The sequence below is a fragment of the Lynx canadensis genome, chromosome B3, assembly GCF_007474595.2.
Source record: "Lynx canadensis isolate LIC74 chromosome B3, mLynCan4.pri.v2, whole genome shotgun sequence".
Taxonomy (NCBI): domain Eukaryota; kingdom Metazoa; phylum Chordata; class Mammalia; order Carnivora; family Felidae; genus Lynx; species Lynx canadensis.
This window is the reverse complement of record NC_044308.2, coordinates 119,029,093-119,051,075: the sequence shown is the minus strand read 5'-3', so window position 1 is coordinate 119,051,075 and position 21,983 is coordinate 119,029,093. Positions and strand designations below refer to the sequence as shown.

The 21,983-nt window shown below is 38.8% G+C and overlaps 1 protein-coding gene across 7 annotated transcripts in view; it reads left to right on the top strand.

The window, feature by feature from the left end:
* Nucleotides 1-21,983, top strand: part of ENTPD5 (ectonucleoside triphosphate diphosphohydrolase 5 (inactive)) — a 49,519-nt gene that overhangs the window by 3,861 nt on the left and 23,675 nt on the right. The window contains exons 3-9 of one of the 7 annotated variants that reach the window (XM_030319539.1): nt 4,634-4,700; nt 9,011-9,260; nt 15,448-15,525; nt 16,457-16,529; nt 18,607-18,892; nt 19,539-19,618; nt 21,142-21,285. In XM_030319539.1, the coding sequence (XP_030175399.1) occupies nt 18,676-18,892; nt 19,539-19,618; nt 21,142-21,285 (441 nt within the window). In that variant the 5' untranslated portion in view covers nt 4,634-4,700; nt 9,011-9,260; nt 15,448-15,525; nt 16,457-16,529; nt 18,607-18,675. Of the gene's footprint in view, nt 1-4,633; nt 4,701-9,010; nt 9,261-14,580; nt 15,093-15,447; nt 15,526-16,456; nt 16,530-18,606; nt 18,893-19,538; nt 19,619-21,141; nt 21,286-21,983 lie in introns of those variants that run through there. The other 6 variants (XM_030319538.2, XM_030319542.1, XM_030319540.2 and 3 more) reach the window with 6 other exon arrangements.

Sequence of the window (21,983 nt, the reverse complement as noted above, 5' to 3'; positions counted from 1 at the left end):
GTTGCGATGAGCACTGGCTGTTGTATGGAAACCAATTTGACCATAAATTTCATATTAAAAAAAAATAAAGATTAAAAATTTTTTTTTAAAAAGAAAGAAACATTTAGGGAGGAGGTGCCTCACTGGCTCAGTCAACAGAGCATGTAACTCTTGGTCTCAATGTTGTAAGTTTGAGCCCCACATTGGATGTAGAGCTAACTTAAAAATAAAATCCTAAAGAAAGAGAAATGTTTAATGAGTACCAACTTGTATACCATGCTACCTGATAGCTTGAGGGCTACAAGCCTTCAGGTGGCTTACAGTCAGGTGTATAAAGTAGTGACCTGAACAGTGATCTCCAAGAGTGTATAAAGTAGTGACCCAAACAGTGATCTCCGAGAGTACAAAACTTCACTGGCACCTATATACAAACAGTTAACAATAAAACAAAACAAAACAAAAACAAACAAAAAACCACCAAGCAGTGATGGATAAGGGGAACGTGGCATGGACAATAAGTGCTGTAGGAATTTGGTGGTATGGAAGATTGTCATATTCAGAGAAAGTTTGCAGAAGGAGGTGGGCTGAAAAGAAGAGGGAAGGCTTTCTGGAAAGGTAGAATCATGTGAGCAAAATTCAGTGTGTATTAGAGACAATGAAATGTTTAACTAGAGCAGTGGTTCCCAAAGTGTGGTCCGTGGACAAGTAGCATCAGCATCACCTGGGAACTTGTTACAGATTAGAAATGGAAGTTCTCAGGCCATACTTGAGACATGCTGAATCAGAATGGGCAGTGAGGCCCACCAGTCTGTGTTTTAACAAACCCTCCAGGTGATTCTGATACAGCCTAAAGTTTGAAAACTGCTAGACTAGAGCAGAGGGTTCTTATATGAAAATAGTGGGCAAAAGACTTTGGTAAGTTAGCCTGGGATTCACAGTGATGGACTTCAAATGTTAGGGAGTTTGTCCTTTATCCTACAGAGCAGAGTCACCAACTTGTAACTTGACGGCTGGATTTGGCTCATAGATGTGCTTTGCCTGGCCTGCACAGTGGCTTTTGGGTTTTTTAAATTTTTAAATGGAATTAGTTGTCACTATTTAAAAACCAAATTCTACAAAGAAATCTGTACTTTCAGCTTATCTTGAAAAATCAGAAGACCTGGAAGTACTGGACCTATCTTTCATTGTGGCAGCAATTTGTGGCAGCAGCAAGCAGCTGCCAGCGTAGGTAGGATATGTACTCTCTAGTTTGTCATTGTCCCCACCACTTCTTGTTGGTTTGCAACTTTACTCACATTTCCTGCTTGGCTCCAGTAAGTATTTAGGTATTTGAGTTTGTGCCTTCTGTAATACATAATGGGAAATTAATGAAAGTTTTAAAGAGAGTGAGGAGGGGAGCCTGGGTGGCTCAGTCAGTTGAGCATCTGACTCTTGATTTCAGCTCAGGTCATGATCACAGGGTTGTGGGATTGAGTCCCAAGTTGGGCTTCACACTGAACATGGAACCTGCTTAAGTTTCTCTCTCTCTCTCTCTCTCTCTCTCTCTCTCTCTCTGCTCCTCTTCCCTGCTCATGCACTCTTTCTCTAAAAATAAAAAATAAAAAAGAAAATGAGGTGATTTATGTATTGTGATACTATGTATTCATTCAACAAACATTGGTTAGTTAAACATATATGCCAGGTTGGATAGTGTTCAAAGGTCAATGAATTCCTGACATGCTGTGGGTTAAAATCTAGTGGGAAGATGATGAAAACATTTTAGGAAAACATTGGCATATATTTGAGAACAGAGACATCGGTGATTGGAAGACGATTTAAGAAGCTGTAATAGTCCAAGTCTGAAGTAATAAAGGCCAGAATTTAGATATTAACAGGAGAACTAGGAGGTAAACAAGAGAAAAAGATGAGAAAGATACTGCAAAGGAAAAATCACCACTTCTTGATGATAGTTGGAATATAGAAGGTATAAGAGAGAAGAATTCAAAGATGATGAGGATTTTGAGTTGTGAATTAGGAAATCTGTGATGTCACTAACAGAAAAGGAAATAAGAGTGTCTGTTTAACCCTCTCTATGTATATGGTACAAGGGTGCCAAGGAATGGGGGCATTTGGAGATGCCAGTTTGAAGTGTCTCTTGTTTTGAGTTTAGTGTATTGACATACACACAATATTAAGTGTTTTTAAAAGGAAAACTTAATTGAAATGTCAAGATTGCATGTTTAAACTCTTTTTTTTATGTTTATTTTTGGGAGAGCGCAAGTGGGGAAGGGACAGAGAGAGGGGGACAGAGAATCTGAAGTGGGCTCTACACTGACAGGCTGACAGCAGTAAGCCCGACGTGGGGCTTGAACCCACGAACCACAAGATCATGTCCTGAGCCAAAGTCAGATGCTCAACCAACTGAGCCACCCAGGAGCCCCAAGGTTGCATGCTTAGAAGTAGATACCACTCATTCCATCCTTGGATTCCAAGAGCATACTGGGGGAAGTTTTTAAGTTATAGTCAACAAAATGTATGAAGACCTTTCTTAAAAACGTTTTGTTTTGGGGGCCCTATATTTTCAACCTTGTTTGAATCCTCTCTTGAATGTATAATTTTCAGATTTATGTTGCATAGGTAAGTTTCTCTTTCTGGAAGAATGGAAGATACTTTATAAATTCAAAGCTTAAATATGTATTCTGAGTATCAGTACTACCCTTCAGAGTTTAAATCATAATTGGCTGTGTACCCATGAGATATACCAAGAATGAAGTGTAATAACTGTTGCTCCACTAAAATAGTAACTAGTAGCCAGTGTTTTTCCTCTTATGATCTTATATTTGGTTCTATCTGCCTTTTTTTTTTTTAAAGTAATCTATGCCCAATGTGGGGCTTGAGCTCATGACTCTGAGATCAAGACTTGCATGCTTTACTGCCTGAGCAAGCCAGGCACCTCCCATATGCTTTTTTAAAAAAAGTTTTTACTGGGGCAGCTGGGTGGTTGGTAAGTTAAGCACCTGACTCTTGATATTGGCTTAGGTAATGATCTTGCTGTCCTGGGATGGAGCCACATCTCAGGCTCCAAGAATTGAGTGTTAGAACCTGCTTGGGATTCTTTCTCTCCCTCTCTCTCTCTCTGCTTGTCCCATGCTCACATGTGCTTGTGAGCTCTCTCTCTCTCAAAATAAATAAACACTAAAAGTTTTTTAAAAATAAAAAGTTTTTATTGTGGTAAAATATATTACATAAAAATTGCCATTTTAACCATTCTAAGTGTTCAATTCAGTGATATTATCTTCACAGTGTTTTATAATCGTCACTGCTGTCTTATTTCCAAAACTCTGTCATCACCCTAAACAGAAACTCTGGACTTGTTAAGCAGTAACTCCATTCTCCCCTCCCCTCAATCCCTGATAACCTCTAATCTAATTTCTGTCTGTCTGAATTTACCTCGTCTAGATATTTTGTATAGTTGGAATCATATACGTCTTTTTGTATCTGGCTTCTTTCACTTAGCATAATGTTTTTAAGATTCATTCATATTTGTAGCATGAATCAGAATTTCATTCTTGGCTTTTTTTATAAGTTTATTTAAGTAATCTCTACACCCAGTGTGGGGCTCGAGCTCATAACCCCGAGATCAAGAGTCGCATGCTTTTCTGACTGAGCCAGCCAGGTGCCCCATTCCTTCCCATTCCTTCTTACAGATAAATAAAATTTTATTGGATATATGGTCATGTTTTATTTACATATCTATTGATGGACACTTGGATTGTTTCCACCTCTGGTGGTTGTGAATAATGCTCTAGGAACATTGGTGTAGAAATAATTGAGTCCCTATCTTCAATTCTTGTGGATATGTACCTCGGACCAGGATTGGCTTGGTCCCTTGTAACCATGTACTCATACATGGATAGTAAGTGGCTGCTCTTGATCACACTGTGGAACGCACAACTTGTTTTGTTTTTTAAACCTTTATTTTTTTGTTTATAATTTATTTATAATAAATACAAATATAAATATTTATTTATTTATTTATTTATTTATTTATTTATTTATTTATTTATTTATTTTGAGAGAGACAGAACAATGCAAGTGTGGGAAGGGCAGAGAGAGAGGGAGAGAGAGAGTCCCAAGCACCTCTGCACTGCCAGCACAGAGCCTGATGCAGAGCTTGAACCCACGAAACTGAGATCATGACCTGTGCCAAAACCAAGAGTTGACACTTAACTGACAGAGCCACCCAGGCACTCCATACAACTTCTTACTTGAATTCTTTACAGCCAAAAAAAAGACTCGACAAAGTGCAAAGCTAGATTTTATCCACTATTTTTATGGATTAGCTCCTTAGTCACTGCCTCCCATACATTTACACACATACATTTATACAAAAATATACACTACCTTTTAGAGGGAGTGTGACTTGCCTCCCTTGGCTGTTGCTGATTTTATAAACAAGTGACTTTATAAGAGTGGCTGTGGTTGTAGTTTGAATAAGAAGAAAGTATGGAAGAGGAGAAAGAGCCCAAGAGTACTAAACTGCAAGTCAGGTGATGAGTATGGTGATCTGGTTTCCAAAGACTGTATGGAAAGGGATAATTGCATCAAAAATAAGCATGCTGATGAGAGAAAAGAGAACTTTGCTCTTATGATTATCCACGTCCATCTTCTACAGGTTGAAAAAATGGCACATTAGTTGAAGGAAACAAGGGAATGTCCAGAAGAAGAAGAAGAAAATATTGGTAAGTAGCCAATATGAAGTAATACCCCACTTTTTCATAGGTCAGATTTCTGTACATTCTGCTTTCTGTTCCTAGCTGAGAGCTTACAGTAAATGGAAAGGGATCCATGAGCCACTAAAGCGCTGTCACAAAGTCTATTCTTTTGTCACAAACCCTTATTCTTTTAGGCCCTCATTTGCATAAGTTGACATAAAAGTCTAATAATTATGGCTTTCTGATTTACATCCCCATGATTTTAAAGATTTTTAAATATTACATGATGACAGTTTATTGAAGGAATCAGGCCCATGGCAACACTAATCAGTGATAACATAGCATCATGTCCAGGGGAACTAGCTCAAAAAGCATAGCATTCTGGGACTGTTTGGTGGCAGAAAGGCAAACAATCCTATAGAACTCTAGCACCTAGAGGCATCCCAAGTTTACAGAAAAATATAACTGCTGATGATAATCATGACCCTAAATCATAAGTCACTTGAGAAATATTTGTAGCAGAGGCACCTTCGTGACTCAGTCGATTAAGTGGTGGACTCTTGATATCAGCTCAGGTCATGATCTCATGGTTCGTGAGATCGAGCCCCACATGGGGATAGGGCTTCATGCTGACAGTGCTCAGAGACTGCTTCTGATTCTCTGTCTCTCTTGCCCCTCCCCCACTCACACTTGCTCTCTCTCAAAACATAAAAAAATTTTAGAAAAATATTGGTAGCAAACATTTTTAAAATAAAAATGTTACTTAAAGGCGAAGCATCTCAGACACATTTAGAAGAAATGTATTTATGTGGAAGTGCTATTCCTTGCTTTATATATAAGGTATCCTTTAATATTTCAGTCTTTCTCATTTTTTTCATTTTGATTTAATGTTTTTAAAGCAGTAGCTATTTTTCATTTGATAATAAGAAAGGGAAAATAGGTTTTCACGTCTCTTCCCACAAATTCCAGTGTAAACAGTGACAAAGGGCACTGATCCTTGAAGATACTCTTCTGCACATAAGTGCCTCCCACAATGGATAGGAGTTCAAAGGCAGAGATAGTTATTTCCTTAGGTTTTCAATATATTTGTTCATTGGGACAATATTAACCCTCTCCTGACTGGTAGTATCTTCCTATCTAAAGGTTTTTCACTTTAATGAATGGGTAAGAAAAGGCCTTGTGACTTGTGAAGAAAGAGGCAGCAAGAGCAACAGCTTTCCCCATGCAGTGATTATCGTAGCTCAGTCAAGCCTGAAACAATGAAGAATGAAGTCAGGCACTGCCTGATCTCATTTTGGTATAACACCCAAATGGTTTCATTGTATAGAATGGGCCTGTTTGACACTTGTCTAATAAAGTTAGACAAGTTTTGAATAAAATGTTTTGAATAAAACATTTTTGAATAAAATGTTTTGAATAAAACATTTTTGAATAAAATGTTTTGAATAAAACATTTTTGAATAAAATGTTTTGAATAAAATGGAATAAAATACAGAAAGAAGTGATGTTTATAGGAAAAAATTTTATATTTGTTGGTAACTACCAATGTATCAATTTTAATTTATTCATTGGGAGTGTTTGATCCTAGGGTTGGAGAGACCTTAAAAGATCTCATTCAACGCCCCCTTCTGATCTGTGAATCCACCTGGGACAGTGTGGTCAGATTTGAGCTGAGCCCTTGGGGCAAGACTCCTCTCCTCTGTCAGCACAACTCCTATGTTGGAAAATTCCTCCTGTCCAATCTCTCCTCTTGTAGTTTCCATGCTCTTATTATGGTTTATTATTATGTTATACATGTCTTATTTTTTGGCAGGGATCTAATATAATTTGATTATTTAATAACTTTTTTATTTTGTTGATACTTGAAAAATGCTTGTTACAGAATTTTTCAGTGGATTTTGTATCTGTGCCAGTTGTTAGTCTTATCCCTTTCTACCAAATATCTCCTCAGTACCTAAGTATTAATGCTACTATTGTCTGATTAGAAATTTTCTTTCTGTATATAGCATGAAGAAATTTGTTATAAATATTTTTAAATATTTACATTTAAACAATATAAGTTAATATAAATATTTTCACTTTATACCTTCCTTGATTTAGTATTTCATTTCACTGTTAGGTTTAGTATTCAGTTATTAATGGATACCTATAATTTTAACAAATATAGTGACTTGTTTACTTTTTTCCTACTCTTTCCTAAATATATTTGACTTTTTTGAAGTATTTAAATTCCTTTCACCCTTAGGAACAAGCAGGATGTTTGTATGAGTTGTAGTTTTTCTGACTTTAATGATGTTAAGTAAAATATTGGGACTATAACAGAAACAATGGAAAGCATCAAGTGGTGGGTTGTGATATTTTCAGAGAAACTAAAAGTCCATTATTGTTTTTAATTTTTAAGAGTTCATATCATTGAGGGACGCCTGGGTGACTCAGTTAAGTGTCTGACTCTTGATTTTGGCTCAGGATGTGATTTCATGGTTTGTGAGATCGAGCCCCATGTTGGGCTCTGTGCTTACAGCATGGAGCCTGCTTGGGATTCTCTCTCCCCCTCTCTCTGTCTCTGCCCCTCCCCCACTTGTACGCCCTCTATCAGAAATAAATAAACGTTTAAAAAAGAAATGGAGCACCTGGGTGGCTCAGTCAGTCTTATAAGCATCAACTTTGGCTCAGGTCATGATCTCATGGTTTGGGAGTTTGAGCCCCACACCAGGCTCACTGCTGTCAGGGCAGAGCCCACTTTGCACCCTCTGTCCCCTTCTCTTTCTGCCCCTCCTCCTGCTCCGCTCATGCTCTGTCTCTCTCAAAAATAAACATTAAAAAAAAAAAATGAGGCAAGGCACCTGGGTGGCTATCAGTTAAGCATTATACTCTTGATTTTGGCTCCGGTCATGATCTCCTGGTTCGTGAAATTGAGCCCCGCATTGGACTCTGTACTGTCAGTGTGGAACCTGCTTGGGATTCTCTCTCTCCTTCTCTCTTTGCCCTTCCAGCATGTGCTCTGTCCTTCTCTCTCAAAATAAGTAAACATTTTTACAAATTTTAAAAAAGAAGAGTTAATATTATTGGAATAACATGTAGTTTTCCAAACAAGAAGTGTATAAGGTCAGGGCGCCTGGGTGGCTCAGTCAGTTAAGCATCCAACTTCAGCTCAGGTCATGATCCTGTGGTTTGTGGATTGGAGCCCTGCGTTGGGCCCTGTGCTGACAGCTCAGAGCCTGGAGCCTGCTTCAGAGTCTGTATCTCCCTCTCTCTCTGCCCCTCCCCCGCTCAAACTGTGTCTCTCTCACTCTCAAAAATAAATAAACAAAAAAAATAAATAAATAAATAAATAAATAAACATTAAAAAAATGTTTTTAAAGTGTGTAAGCTCTGTTGATAGAAATATGTATAAGTGAGGAAAAAAAGCTGAACGCAAAATATTACGCAAATACTGGTTATAACTTGCAGTAGCCTCCAAGATGGCCCCCAGTGATTCTCACCTGCTAGTATTCATGCCCATCCTCTCATACATTTCTTTTTTTATTATTTTAATTTTTTAAATTTACATCCAAATTAGTTAGCATATAGTGAAACAATGATTTCAGGAGTAGATTCCTTAATGCCCCTTACCCATTGAGCCCATCCCCCCTCCCACAACCCCTCCAGTAACCCTCAGTTTGTTCTCTATATTTATGAGTCTCTTCTGTTTTGTCCCCCTCCCTGTTTTATATTATTTTGTTTCCCTTCCCTTAGGTTCATCTGTTTTGTTTCTTAAAGTCCTCATATGAGTGAAGTCATATGATTTTTGTCTTTCTCTGACTGACTAATTTCACTTAGCATAATACCCTCCAGTTCCATCCACGTAGTTGCAAATGGCAAGATTTCATTCTTTTTGATTGCCGAGCAATACTCCGTTGTGTGTGTGTGTGTGTGTGTGTATATATATATATATATATATATATATATATATATATATATACCACATCTTCTTTATCCATTCATCCATCAGTGGACATTTGGGCTCTTTCCATACTTTGGCTATTGTTGATAGTGCTGCTATAAACATGGGGGTGCGTGTGTCCCTTTGAAACAGTGTAACTGTATCCCGTGGATAAATGCCTAGTAGTGCAATTGCTGGGTCGTAGGTTAGTTCCATTTTTCGTTTTTTGAGGAACCTCCATTCTTTTTTCAGAGTGGCTGTACAAGCTTGCATTCCCACTCTCATACATTTTATTAGGTTGGTCTGCATGACCAGTGGAATATGGGGGAAGTGATAGTATATGACTTGCAGGGCTAAGTCATTAAAAAACATCACTGCTTCTGCCTTGTTCTCTCTTGGATTGCCCACCCTGGAGGAAGCCAGCCACCATGTTGTAAAGATATTCAAGGCTCTTTGGAGAGTCCACTTGGAAGCAACTGAGGCTTCCTTCTAACAACCAGCATCAACTTGACAGCCATCGAGTGAGCCGTTTTGGAGGTGGGGTTTTCAGCTTCATTCAAGCCTTCAGTTAACTGCAGGCTGGGGAGCCTGCATCTTGACTCCAGTATCATGAGAGACCCTGAGCCAGAACTATCCAATTCTCAAATTCCTGGACTACAGAAACTGTGAGATAATAAATGTTTATTATTGTTTTAAGCAACTAAGTTTTGAGATTATCTGTTATGCATCAGTAGGTAACTAATGTATACCATCTTAAATATTTGTTGGTTTGATAAAACTTGGACAATGTAAATAATGTTTAGTAGTTTAGTATCCTTTAGATTCTTTTTTTTTTTTTTTTGGAAAATTACTTCAGTTTATCAAAATTTTAACAGTGGTTAAAGACCGACATTCAATGTAGCAGTATAGCTATAGAATTAATAGATTCAGAAAAATAAAATTATAGTTTCTCCTAAAAACAAATCATTATTACTAGATCAGGTATTCATCTTATTCTCTTAAAATCTCATTTTATTCTCTTACAAATCTATGAAAGTATTATTTTTCCCTTCTTATGTCACTTTGTAGTTTCCTATTATCAGTTTCTTTTGAGAACCTTCTTGGACACTCCACTAGGTGCTTGGGCTACATCAGTAAACAAATATTCCTTCTCTCTAGGAGCATATATTCCATTAGAGGAACACACATAATAAGCATAAGCATAATATATAAGCTGTCTAATACGTTAGAATGTGATAAGTGCTATGGAAAAAAAAGATCAGAGTAAAGGGGATTGAGAAAGCAGGCAGAGGTAAGGCCACATGAGGGAGAGAAGTTAATATTAAAGATAGGTGTCAATAAGAAAGTAGCATTTGAACAATGATTTGAAGGAGTTGTAGGAATTTATCAAGTGGATGTATATTTCAGAGAGTGGGGACAGCTATAGCAAAGGCCCTAAGGCCAGAGCATGTTTGACATGTAAGCATGCAGAGGTCTGTGATGCGGGGGAGTAAGATTAAAACTTAGATAAGGTGAGAGAGGTAATAGGGAGGGAGGCAGAACAGGTGGATCCATGAAAACTGTTGTTGGAATCTTGCTACTCTGGGGGAAATGGGAAGCCTCTGCTAGATTTTGCAGAGGGGAGACATGTAACATTTTAAAAGGATGACTTTATTTGCTTGTTAAAAATAGACTGTAGTTGGGGCACCTGGGTGGCCCAGTTGGTTAAGTGTCCAACTTTGGCTCAGGTCATGATCTCATGGTTCATGAGTTTGAGTCTCATGTCAGGCTCTGTGCTGACAGCTCAGAGCCTGGATCCTGCTTCAGATTCTGTGTCTCCCTCTTTCTCTGCCCCTCTCCCTGCTCACATTCTGCCTCTCTCTTTCAAAAAATAAATCAACATTAAAAAAAATTTTTTTAAATAAAAAAAGGCTCTCGGGGAGTGAAAGTAAAAGCAGAGATATGTTGGGGCACCTGGGTGGCTCAGTCGGTTAGGCACCCAACACTTGATTTTGGCTCAGGTCCTGATCTCCCGGTTTCTGGGATAGAGCCCTGAGTCGAGCCCTGTGCTGACAGCACAGAGCCTGCTTTGGGATCTGTGTCTCCCTCTCTGCCCCTCCCCCCACTCACTATTGCATTCACATGTGCTCACTCTCACACTCCTTCAAAATACATAAACAATTTTTTGTTTTAAACAGAGCTCTGGGGTGCCTGGGTGGCTCAGTCAGTTAAGTATCTGACTTTGGCTCATGAGATCATGACTATCTCATGGTTTGTGAGTTTGAGCCCCACGTCAGGTTCTGTGCTGACAGCTCAGAGCCTGGAGCCTGCTTTGGATTCTGTGTCTCCCTCTCTCTCTGCCCCTCCCCCACTCATGCTCGCTCGCTCTCTCTCTCTCTCTCTCTCTCTCTGTCAAAAATGAATAAACATTAAAAAATAAATAAAATTTTTTTTAAAAAGCAGAGCTCTGTTAAGACAGAGTAAATCACATGAAAGATGATGGTGACTTGGGCCAAGGTGGTAGCAATGAGTGATCAGAAGTGGTCAGATCGTGGAAATATAATGAAGTTCTGGTTCTAACCAGCAGGAAACAGATCAAAAGTTCTTGGTCGTATATAGGAAGAAGATCAAACTACTGTAAGACTTTTGCATGTTGATGCCAGTCTAACTTTCCAGCTTCATCTCTGATCATTCTTCTCTGCTCTACCTTCTCTTCCCACCCTCAAATCCATTTTTCCCTGGAGTCATTCTAGGTGACCCTTCCTGGGTGACCTAGTAGTTAAAACTGTGGGCTCTGGAATTAGACCATCTGGGTTTGATTTCTGGCTCTCTTCACTTACTATATGGTCTTACATTACCTAGCTTCCTATGACTCAGTTTTCTCATTTCTAGAAAGGGGGTGTTATAAATAAACCTACCTCACAGAGTGGTACTGTGAGATTAAATGAGATGCATATAAAATACTTAACATAGTGCTTAGCTAGTATTAAGGTTTCAATAAATACTAGCCACTATTATTATTATTACTTCAGATTGTGCTCCTTTGGCCACAGTCCCCTGCATTAAGTGCTAACCCTCTCTTCTATACCCTCTTCTGCTAATAGTGTACTTTCTTGTTTCTGAAATCCATATTACACATTTTTGGGGAAATAAAAAATGAAATCAAGCCATTCATAATTTACCTATTTCATATTTACCTATTTCATCTTTTTATAGTCCCTCTGGTTTTTATCCACATGTCTATATTATTTTTGTAGTTCTATTCATTTTTCACAATCAGTTCACATGCCATCTCATGATGCCTTTCCTAATCCTATCAATAGAGTTAGTCCTTAAGGCCCTGGGCTCTTTTAGTGTTTTTATGATTAACTTGAAAGTGTGGTTATTTGTGTCTATGTCTGTCACCTCTGCCAGACTCTGAGAATCTTGAATAAAAAAGTCTGTTTATTCATGTTTAATTCTCAAGCAACTACCACTTGATGGGCATCAGTGAACATTTGTAGAATTAGACACGGGAATGGAGCCTACTAAGGCTTCCCACTTCAGTCTTTCTTATATGTAATGGCCAGATTCATATTTGTGACACTTCCTTGCTCAAAATCTTCAATGGCTTCCCGTTGCCTACAGAGTTTAGTCTGAACTCAGCTGAGTGTTTGGTGTGCTCTCCTGTCTGAATTGAATTTGCCCTTCCAACTTTATTTCCTATGACAGTTAGTCAAACTGATGTGTTCACTATTCCCCAGGGGCTTCCATCCCTTTTCTATATCCATGTCTTGAATCATTGTTTCCTGAAAAGTACTCCTCTCCTATCTTAATGCCCCTTCTCAGGACCTTCCTCAAATGCCACTTCTTTTATAAAGCCTTCTCAATTATTCCAGTTGTAAATAATATCTCCCTGTTTTAAAGTCTCAGAGCATGGCAACTGTGCAACTGTGCAACTTGTCACCTTTTAACTCTACAGACATAGTTAATGGACATGTATTTATTTCCTGTTTACTGTAGTCTCTTAAAGGCCAGGTCTAAGATGATTCATCTTTGCATGACATACTTGTAAGTAGCATTGGCAGCTGATAATTTCTGGAATGCCTAAATGAATGAATGAATTTGTGAATAAATAGAATTCCTGGAATAGCATTACTATCCATGAGCTGGTTTTGAGGGGCATGGGGAGTTGGGTATGTGATAGCCATAGTAAGACACTGGGAAAGGTGGTACCCTCTTCCCCAATGCTTTTGTCTGCAGATATTATCAGTTCAGTTGTACCAAGTCAGTTAGAAATGTACTGATGTTGGGGCACCTGAGTGGCTCAGTTGGTTGAGTGTCCAACTTCGGCTCAGGTCATGATCTCACGGCCAGTGAGTTTGAGCCCCGCATCAGGCTCTGTGCTGATAGCTCAGAGCCTGGAGCCTGTTTCGGATTCTGTGTCTCCCTCTCTCTCTGACCCTCCCCCGTTCATACTCTGTCTCTCTGTCTCAAAAATAAATAAACGTTAAAAAAAAAAAATTAAAAAAAAAAAAAAGGAAATTTACTGATGTTAACATGTTCCAGGCTCAGTACTTGGGTTTGGAAATACAAAAGATATCATGTTCCCTCACCTTAGACACTCTTCAAATAGCAAAGTGTTCCAGAGTTCTGGCCCTTGGTGTTGGGTATGTAGGTCCCAACTTATATTTCCAAATGAGGCATTGCTCACTGTACTGAATCTATTTCATACTTAAATTAGACCAATTTTTGTTTTGCTTTACTTGACTAACTTTTGCTCTGAGTAGTTTGGCTAATCCATTTCCATAGTTTAGCTTATTTAAATTTTTCACTCTGGTTACATTTTAAACTTGCTTTGTATTTAATTTTTAACTTTGTTAAAGCTAGCTTTTTTGTGGAGCTCAGATGAATTGGCAGTGGGAGCTTCACTAAGACTTTTTGGTGGACCTTTCCAGTTACCTACACTTCATTCCATTATTTTAAACTGTTGAGGGGCGCCTGGGTGGCGCAGTCGGTTAAGCGTCCGACTTCAGCCAGGTCACGATCTCGCGGTCCGTGAGTTCGAGCCCTGCGTCGGGCTCTGGGCTGATGGCTCAGAGCCTGGAGCCTGTTTCCGATTCTGTGTCTCCCTCTCTCTCTGCCCCTCCCCCGTTCATGCTCTGTCTCTCTCTGTCCCAAAAATAAATAAACGTTGAAAAAAAAAATTTTTAAACTGTTGAGAAATCCTGTGTCATTTTATTCAGGTCAGTCAATACTTATATTTGTTTAGGGAAGGAATAGAAGGACTTAAATTAACAATCAGGTGTTCTCATGGAACTGTATAAGGAAAACCAGTCCATTCTTTGAAATATGATTCACTGCCTACAGAACCATTGTTTCTCACACCTGTTCTCTATTTTGGCTCTCTATACTTCATCTGTTTAATACTTAAAGTTCTCAGGATTCTCCTTGTGTCACTTCACCAGGCTAATTCCTACCTCTAATTCAGGACCCAGCTTAGGCCTCTTATCCCTTAAGGAGCCACCCTCTTCCTTCCCAACTCCATCCTTCCTCTGAGATGTAACTCGGTAACTCTGAGATGAGTTATTTGCCTCGTAGGTCCATTCCTATAACATTCTATGCATATTCCCATAAAAGAACTTACCACAGTATGTGCATTATAGCTGTTGGTTTACTTGTCTGTTTCTTCTAGTAAGTTGAAGTCTCCCCAAGAGCTGAGCCTATATCTAATCCCTCTTTTGTATCTAGGAGATAGCACAGTGTCTGGCATATATCAGACATTCAGTAAATACTTATTTTTTTTTAAATATATGACCTTTTAATTTATTTATTTACTTTTAATTTTTAAAAAATATTTATTTATTTAAAAGTTTATTTGAGAGAGTGTGCACATATGTGCACAAGAGGGGCAGAGAGAAAGGGAGAGAGAATCCTAAGCAGGCTCTGCAGCTGTGAGCCCAGAGCTCAACATGGGGCTTGATCCCACGAACCATGAGATCATGATCTGAGCTGAAATCAAGAGTTGGATGCTTAGCTGAGCCACCCAGGTGCCCCACATTCAGTAAATGCTTATTAAGTAAACAATCCAATGCCCAGGTTTCTAAGTTCATCTCAAGGATAGAAGCTACCAAGGAGTGGACTAAGGTTGTAAAAACATGAAATAGGAGGGGATTAATAACATTATTACATAGTTACATATTTTGTAATTGTAAATAGAACATGTAATATCCTGTATAAAAATAGAGAAGTCAGTTCCTGATCAACTTCTGCCCTATAAACAATTCTACTAGTTGACACTTAACTATCATAAAAGTAGATGAACCAGACAATCATGTGTACCCAGAAAAAAGGTGGATAAGGGAGGAGTGAAAGATCAAGAAGGGAGTGAGTTAGTAAAATGCCACGTAGTTAGTTGCAAGCTAGCACAAAGGTGAACGTGGTTCATGAAGCTAGCTTGATTCTTGAAATAGGATCAAAGAGCAAAAGGCAACCAACAGTGAAAGCAAGGATTCACAGGAACAGGCAGACATGAGTTGGTGAGCACCCAAATGGGGCCTGGGTTCTGTGGGATTGTGGTCTGTCTGGGTGACATGGGAGAAGGGAATCTGGAGTGTGAAGCTCTGGGGAGGCTGACTAGGGAGTATTAATGTTTCCTATAGAGACAAAGATATATTGAAAAGACCTTGGAAGAAAATGAGAATAGTGACAAACACGAGCTGGCACCAGGGTCTCAAAAGAATTGAAGAGGGGACTTTATGGGGGTGAATAGGAGAAAGTGAGCAAGAGATGTTTGAGAAGGTCAGTTCTGAAAGGAGTGAATTTCAGTATACTGATGTGTATACTCCCCAGTCTGTAGAAAGTAAACTTGACTATCTGTTTTGTTTTGAGTAGCATATAAAACATATAATTGACGTGTTTGAAGAAACAATCTTGCCCTGGAAGTTTGGAATCGTGATCTTCCAGTGGAAGGTAATTAACCTCCTTTTTAGGAGGTCAGCTCTTATATTGCTAAATGGGTAGGATCCAATGCCTGAGTTATTGGATCACTATTCATCTTCTCAGAGTACTTATTCAGCACCTACTGTGTGATAGTACTGTTCCAGTGCCAGGAACACATCAGTGTATACAACAGACAAAAATTCCCACCCATATGTAGCTCACATGAGGATGGCAGAGAGCAAGGAATATGAAAAAAACCCACAAAAGTAGTAAACTATATAGAAGATGGAAAGTGCTATGGAAAAAAAAAAAAAAGCAGGGAAGGAAGGTAGAAGATGTGCATGTGGCCAGGTGGGCTGCAATTTTAAATTGAGTCGACAAGGAAGGTTTCAAGAAGGTGACATTTAAGCAAAGACTAACGAAGTGAATGAGCAAGCTTTTCAGGCTGCGGTTGTGTAAAAGAGGATCCCATTCTATACACTCTAAATTGTAAGCATTCTTAACTAATCTTAAAGAAAAATGAGATTGAAAGTGGCGTTAGAAGGTAGGGATTAAAAGCAGAAGGGGCATTTTATGTTTTCATCCTTTGCTTTCTCTAAGATCTGTTTAGTTTCACACTAAACACCTGGTATGACTCTGCACTTTTTCACTTCATGAGAACAGATAACCTAGCATGCATTTTTTTCCATGTGAAATCTCTTTTGGCAGAAAAACAAATGTTTGCTTAGTGGAAATAGAAGCTGGAGAGATTTTTCAGAAACCACAATAATAGAGAAAAAATGAGCCCTAAGAAGCTGCTCTGGAATTAGTTACAGAGGTAGAGGAAGGCTGGTGACTGGAGAGCCCTAAATGTTCTTCTTGAGGGAGAAAAGGGACCAAGGACTGGATATGGTTTGAAATCTGGACAAGGCAAGGATCCATTAATACTCCAAGAATCTGAAATGGTTGTTTCTGTTTTCAGTTATTTAGACTGATATACATGTCCAGTCTGTTTGCTGTAAAAGAAAAATCAGCCAAAGGGAGTGATTTAAGATGTGAGTATGAATCTGGCCAAGCAGCTGCCCTATTTCAGTGTTGTTTTCCTGGGATAAAGTTTCCTTTGAGACTCAAAGTTGTGGTTTTTTTTCCCCTAGCCGAAACCTTTATTCTTAACTATGGAATAGAAGTCCAGCCTTGAATTGTGTTCAAACTGATAATTCTAGGGGCGCCTGGGTGGCGCAGTTGGTTAAGCGTCCGACTTCAGCCAGGTCACGATCTCGCGGTCCGTGAGTTCGAGCCCCGCGTCAGGCTTGGGCTGATGGCTCGGAGCCTGGAGCCTGTTTCCGATTCTGTGTCTCCCTCTCTCTCTGCCCCTCCCCCGTTCATGCTCTGTCTCTCTCTGTCCCAAAAATAAATAAACGTTGAAAAAAAAAAAAAAATTAAAAAAAAAAAACAAACTGATAATTCTAACTCTGCCTTTTAGTATCTCAGAACTACTCTAGTTATTTTTAAAAGTTTAAACTCTGAATGCAATTAACTTCAATTTGTATTATTTTTTTAAATGTTTGCTTATTTTTGAGAGAGAGAGCACAAGCAGAGGAGGGGCAAAGAGAGAGAGAGGATCCGAAGCAGGCTCTGTGCTGTCAGAGGAGAGCCCGATGCAGGCTCAAACTCGGCCCCCAGGCATCCCTCAATTTGCATAATTTTATACAATATGCCACCTGTGGGAAGAGAAGCATTTTGATAAAATGAACCCTAGGAGGTCAACAAACTTGAGAATGACTGAGAATCCTCAATCTATGCCCCAAATATACTGAGTATTCTGTTAGAGATAAGGGGACTGAACAATAGGAACTTCAGAATTAGATCTTATATAACCAGTTACTGTGACTTACATAAGGAGAAGTCCAGAGATGAAGGCTGGAACAGGACTCTCAAAACTTTTTTGAGCAAAGTGCATAAAGGGCATTAAGGAAGCCTTACATGTTAGAGGATAGCATTGTTCATGAATACCAGGAGAAAATACAGCCTAGAGCAAAGAAAATATAGCTTATCCAAGAGACATTGTTTCATGTAACCCTACTGTAGGTTTTCAGCATCATTTGTATTCAACCTGCTATAATATACTGATCTAAAACAAATAATGCTGAGCACTAATGCTAAGATTTTTGTCTTTGCTACAAACATATAAAGAAATATAGGCAAGAACTTGCCGTAAGGGAGGCTTTGGGAATAATCAGAAAAAGAAAGATTGGCAAAAGTGAAGACTGATTTCTGATCAGGATTTCACCAATGACCTGCTTTATGACTTTCAGCAAGTCATTGAGCTTCTCTGGCTTAATTTGCTCATTTGCCTTAACTTCTTACAGGGATAACATGGAACCCTGAAACCTATGAAAGATGTTTTTTAAAACTATAACAGTCAGCACCCCTGGCTGGTTCAGTTGGACTGGAAGAGCAATGTGACTCTTAATCTCTGGGTTATGAGTTTGAGCCTCACATTGGGTATAGAGATTACTTAAAGAAACTTAAAAACAACAACAACAAAAAAAACCTATAATGGTCCATTTAAGTGTTTTTTAATTAAGTTGATTTCCCTAAAATGGGATTGTATGTGCAAACCCTGGCAATATTATTGGTCACAGGTAGCAGTCCAGTAGCCTGATTTTTGAAGCCTGTGGACACCCTAATGCTAGTGACTTTATAACTTCTATGTAAATTTATAACTTTAATTCAGAAATTGAAACATAGGAAAAAAGACAAAAGAGAAGGAAAGTGGGAGGGTTATTATATGATCTAAAGACAAAATCGTTGAAATTGAAAGAAGACAATTAGACTCAACAATAAGAGCAGGGTGGCAGAGAGAGCCTTGAGTATGAGGGATCCACCTTACAAATGAAAGCAGAGAATGAGGAAATAGATTTTAAATCCTAGTTTTCTATTGCAACAAGATACTCTAAAGGAAAAGGTGCCAAGAGCCTATGTTACTATGGTCTAGCTTGTTGTGCTGCTTATAAAAAATAGAGAAAGAGCACCTTGGGGAAGGGGGTGGGATTTCTGTAGTAGGTATTTCTTCCTTTACAGGTTTAAACAAAAGACGAGTTGGTCTATGTTTGTCTTTTGTCCTATAAGCCACTGCAGGTGTATGAACAGCATTGCTTCTGCAACAAAAGCCTAGACTCACCACATCTTGGGAGGAGAATGGCCACTGCATGGAGGGCAGCCTTTCTCATGCTGGTGACATCCTGTGTTTGCAGCACTGTCTTCCACAGAGACCAGCGGACTTGGTTTGAGGGTGTCTTCCTGTCTTCCATGTGCCCCATCAATGTCAGTGCTAGCACATTGTATGGAATTATGTTTGATGCAGGGAGCACTGGAACACGAATTCATGTTTATACCTTTGTGCAGAAAATACCAGGTAAGTGCAACTCGTACCCTCATTGGTGCCTATTAATCTACACTTCAGCCTCTCCTTCTAGAAATGAATGTGCTGAGAGTATGTGATATGAATAACAGAATCTTAATGCTACTGAATGTCTTTCTTCAGAGAAGATTTTGGACGATAATTGAACATATAGTTTAATTCAGTGTGAAATTAAAGAGATCTGGGTTGCCTGTAGTCTAAAACCCATATGTCCAAGAAATATAGTTGTAATTTGTCCTTTTCTCTAAAGGTAGTTGATACTTCGGATCCAGAATATTGAGAATATTGGATGTGGTCTTGAGAGAGGATCACTGTCATCCTTGGAGGAGATGAAACAACCCTGAGGATTAACTTTTTGTGAATTTCCAGTGTTCTCAGGTTACATATAGAGCCTAAGAACAGGAGTAGGAGCTAGGTGTCCACCCCGACAAATGGCAGAGGGACTCTCAAGAATTGCCTGTCACCTTCTGTCCCTTTACTCAATACTCCTACAAGCCACTCTTCACAGGTGGGATTACTTGGGATGGCTTGGAGGAATAGGTTAATCTAGTAGGTCGTATGATACAGAACCCACTATCAGAAACAGTCTAGCTTTTGGTAATCAGCCATCTGTCTTCTGTTTTCTTCCATGGACAAAAAGGTCAGCTTCCGATTCTGGAAGGGGAAATTTTTGATTCTGTGAAGCCAGGACTTTCTGCTTTTGTAGATCAACCTAAGCAGGTGCGTTTTTTATAACAAGATGTTCAGATTCTCAATGCTTTAATAACTTTACCACGCTGCTGCTGTTAAATACCTCATGCTGTTCACTACTGATACTGAGTCATGTGTAAGATCAGTTTTCTGTCCTCAGATATACTCAGTTATACTTGTACACCCCAAGCTCACTAGGGCTTGGGCAGAACGAAGCAAGAATAGATTGTGGATATGCAGGGATGACACCATTTTTTTTTTTTTTTTTTTTTTAGCAGATTGCTCCCTTTGTATTTACTGTTTAAGATTTTTGAGTTGAAGCCATCAACTGCATTGATTAATGTAGATGGAGAAGATAGACATGGAGTTCTCTATAAGATATGAGGTATAAACATAGCAGTTGAGGAACTGTAGACCCAATGAACTTCATTTCAAAGTACCCTGATATAGGACAGATCATGTATACCTATACTCTAGAAATTAGGGAAGAACTCATGAAAACAAAAATCTTTGGTATTAAAGGATGTATAGAGAGTTTTGTCATGACTGTATTTCACATTTGAGCACCCATAACATGCCATACCCAGTGTGTCAGAGACCATACCAAAATATAATAAGGCAGAATATTGATCATTTGGTAGCAAATGTAAAGATATTGTTACAAGCATAGTCATTAACCAAAGGAAAAACTTCTATTAAAAATGGCTTGCAGTACATGACTGCCTCAGTTGGTAGAGCATGTGATTACTTAATAAAATCTTAGAAAAAAGAATAGCTTGAACTTGAAGACCTGTGAAGATGTTTTTTTTCTCAGCTCGCTAATATGAAATGGTAAATGCGTCAGAAAATTGGGAGGTGTCAAAAACTGATTTGACATTTAAAGAAGATTTTGTTGTGGTTGCTAATAATTCTGATGATTTAGAGGTAGCAGCATGTTGTCAGATGTTCACTCAGGGAAACAGTGGATTTAAAATAATGGTTTTTAATTTCATAAATTGAGTATCTACTCTGTCCTGTGCGTGTAGGTGGTATGATGCAAAAATGAACCTGGCAGGTTCTGTCCTTCCAGAGATCATAAAACCTGTAGCATGGTAATAGCCACACCAGCCTTTGTGTGCACGTACATGCAGTCTGCCGCATGCAATGCACTCAGCAGTTTTTCAGTGGGATGAGGCGTATCTCCCATCGTAGAGTTGAGGAAACCAAGTCCCTATATGAAGCCACAGAGCTAGCAAGCAAGTCTTCTAACTCCAAATCCGGTGTTTTTTTCACTGTACCCAACTTTCTAGCCTGAAGCTAATTTATGAGACACAAAATAACAATCAGTTAAAATGACCATGCTATAAAAGAATAATTTTTGTTATCATTCAACCAAAATTAAATGCATTTTCCTTCAAAGAAGCCTACTTATCTAGGTTTCTTCTCCTATAGAGCAGAGAGTGGTTGGAGCCCCCTGCTCCCTCACTCCTGTTATCCCCCCGAGCATGTTGAGGGAATAGACAGTTGCCACTAAATGAACTGTTCACTGTATGAGTAGGTTATCTCTTTTGAAGGGTGCTGAGACTGTTCAAGGACTCTTAGAGGTGGCCAAAGATTCCATCCCCCGAAGTCACTGGAAAAGAACCCCAGTGGTCCTGAAGGCAACAGCAGGACTGCGCTTACTGCCAGAACAGAAAGCCCAGGCTCTGCTCTTTGAGGTAATCTTCGAAGTCCTTTGCATCACAGATGATTATTTTTCCCTCTGTGAATATTTGCCTTAGGGGTGTTTAGCTCTTTGGAATGTGACTGCTACCTTTAGTATTCCACCATCGCTAAAGCACTCTGGTAACTGGTCTCTTGTTCTAGCTACTCACGTTTTTAAACGTTACTCTTGAATTTATACAACTTTTCCTAAAGAATTTTAAAGTATTTCCTGTCCATGATAGTATTAACTCTTCTAACTTATTAGAATCACAAAAATTATTTTTAGCCCACTTTATTGAAGTATAACTTAAAATGTGTACATTTTCAGTGTACAGTTAAATGAATTTTGACAAATTCAGAAGTTTCCTTATATACCTTTGCAGTCAGTTTCCTCCTCCCCTGAAGCCAGACAACCACTGATCTGCTTTCTATCACTGTAGATTAGTTTTGCTTGTTCTTACATTTCATATAAATGGAGTTATACAGTTTATGTTCTTTTTTTAATGTCTTTTTTTCTCTCAGCATAAAGGTTTTTTAAATTAAATTTTTAATTTTAATTCTAGTATAGTTAACATACAGTGTTACATTAGTTTAAGGTGTACAATATAGTGATTCAACAAGTCTCTACATTACTCAATGCTCATCATGATAAGTGTGCTCTTAATCCCCTTCACTTATTTTACCCATTCCCCCTGCCCCCACCTCCCCTCTG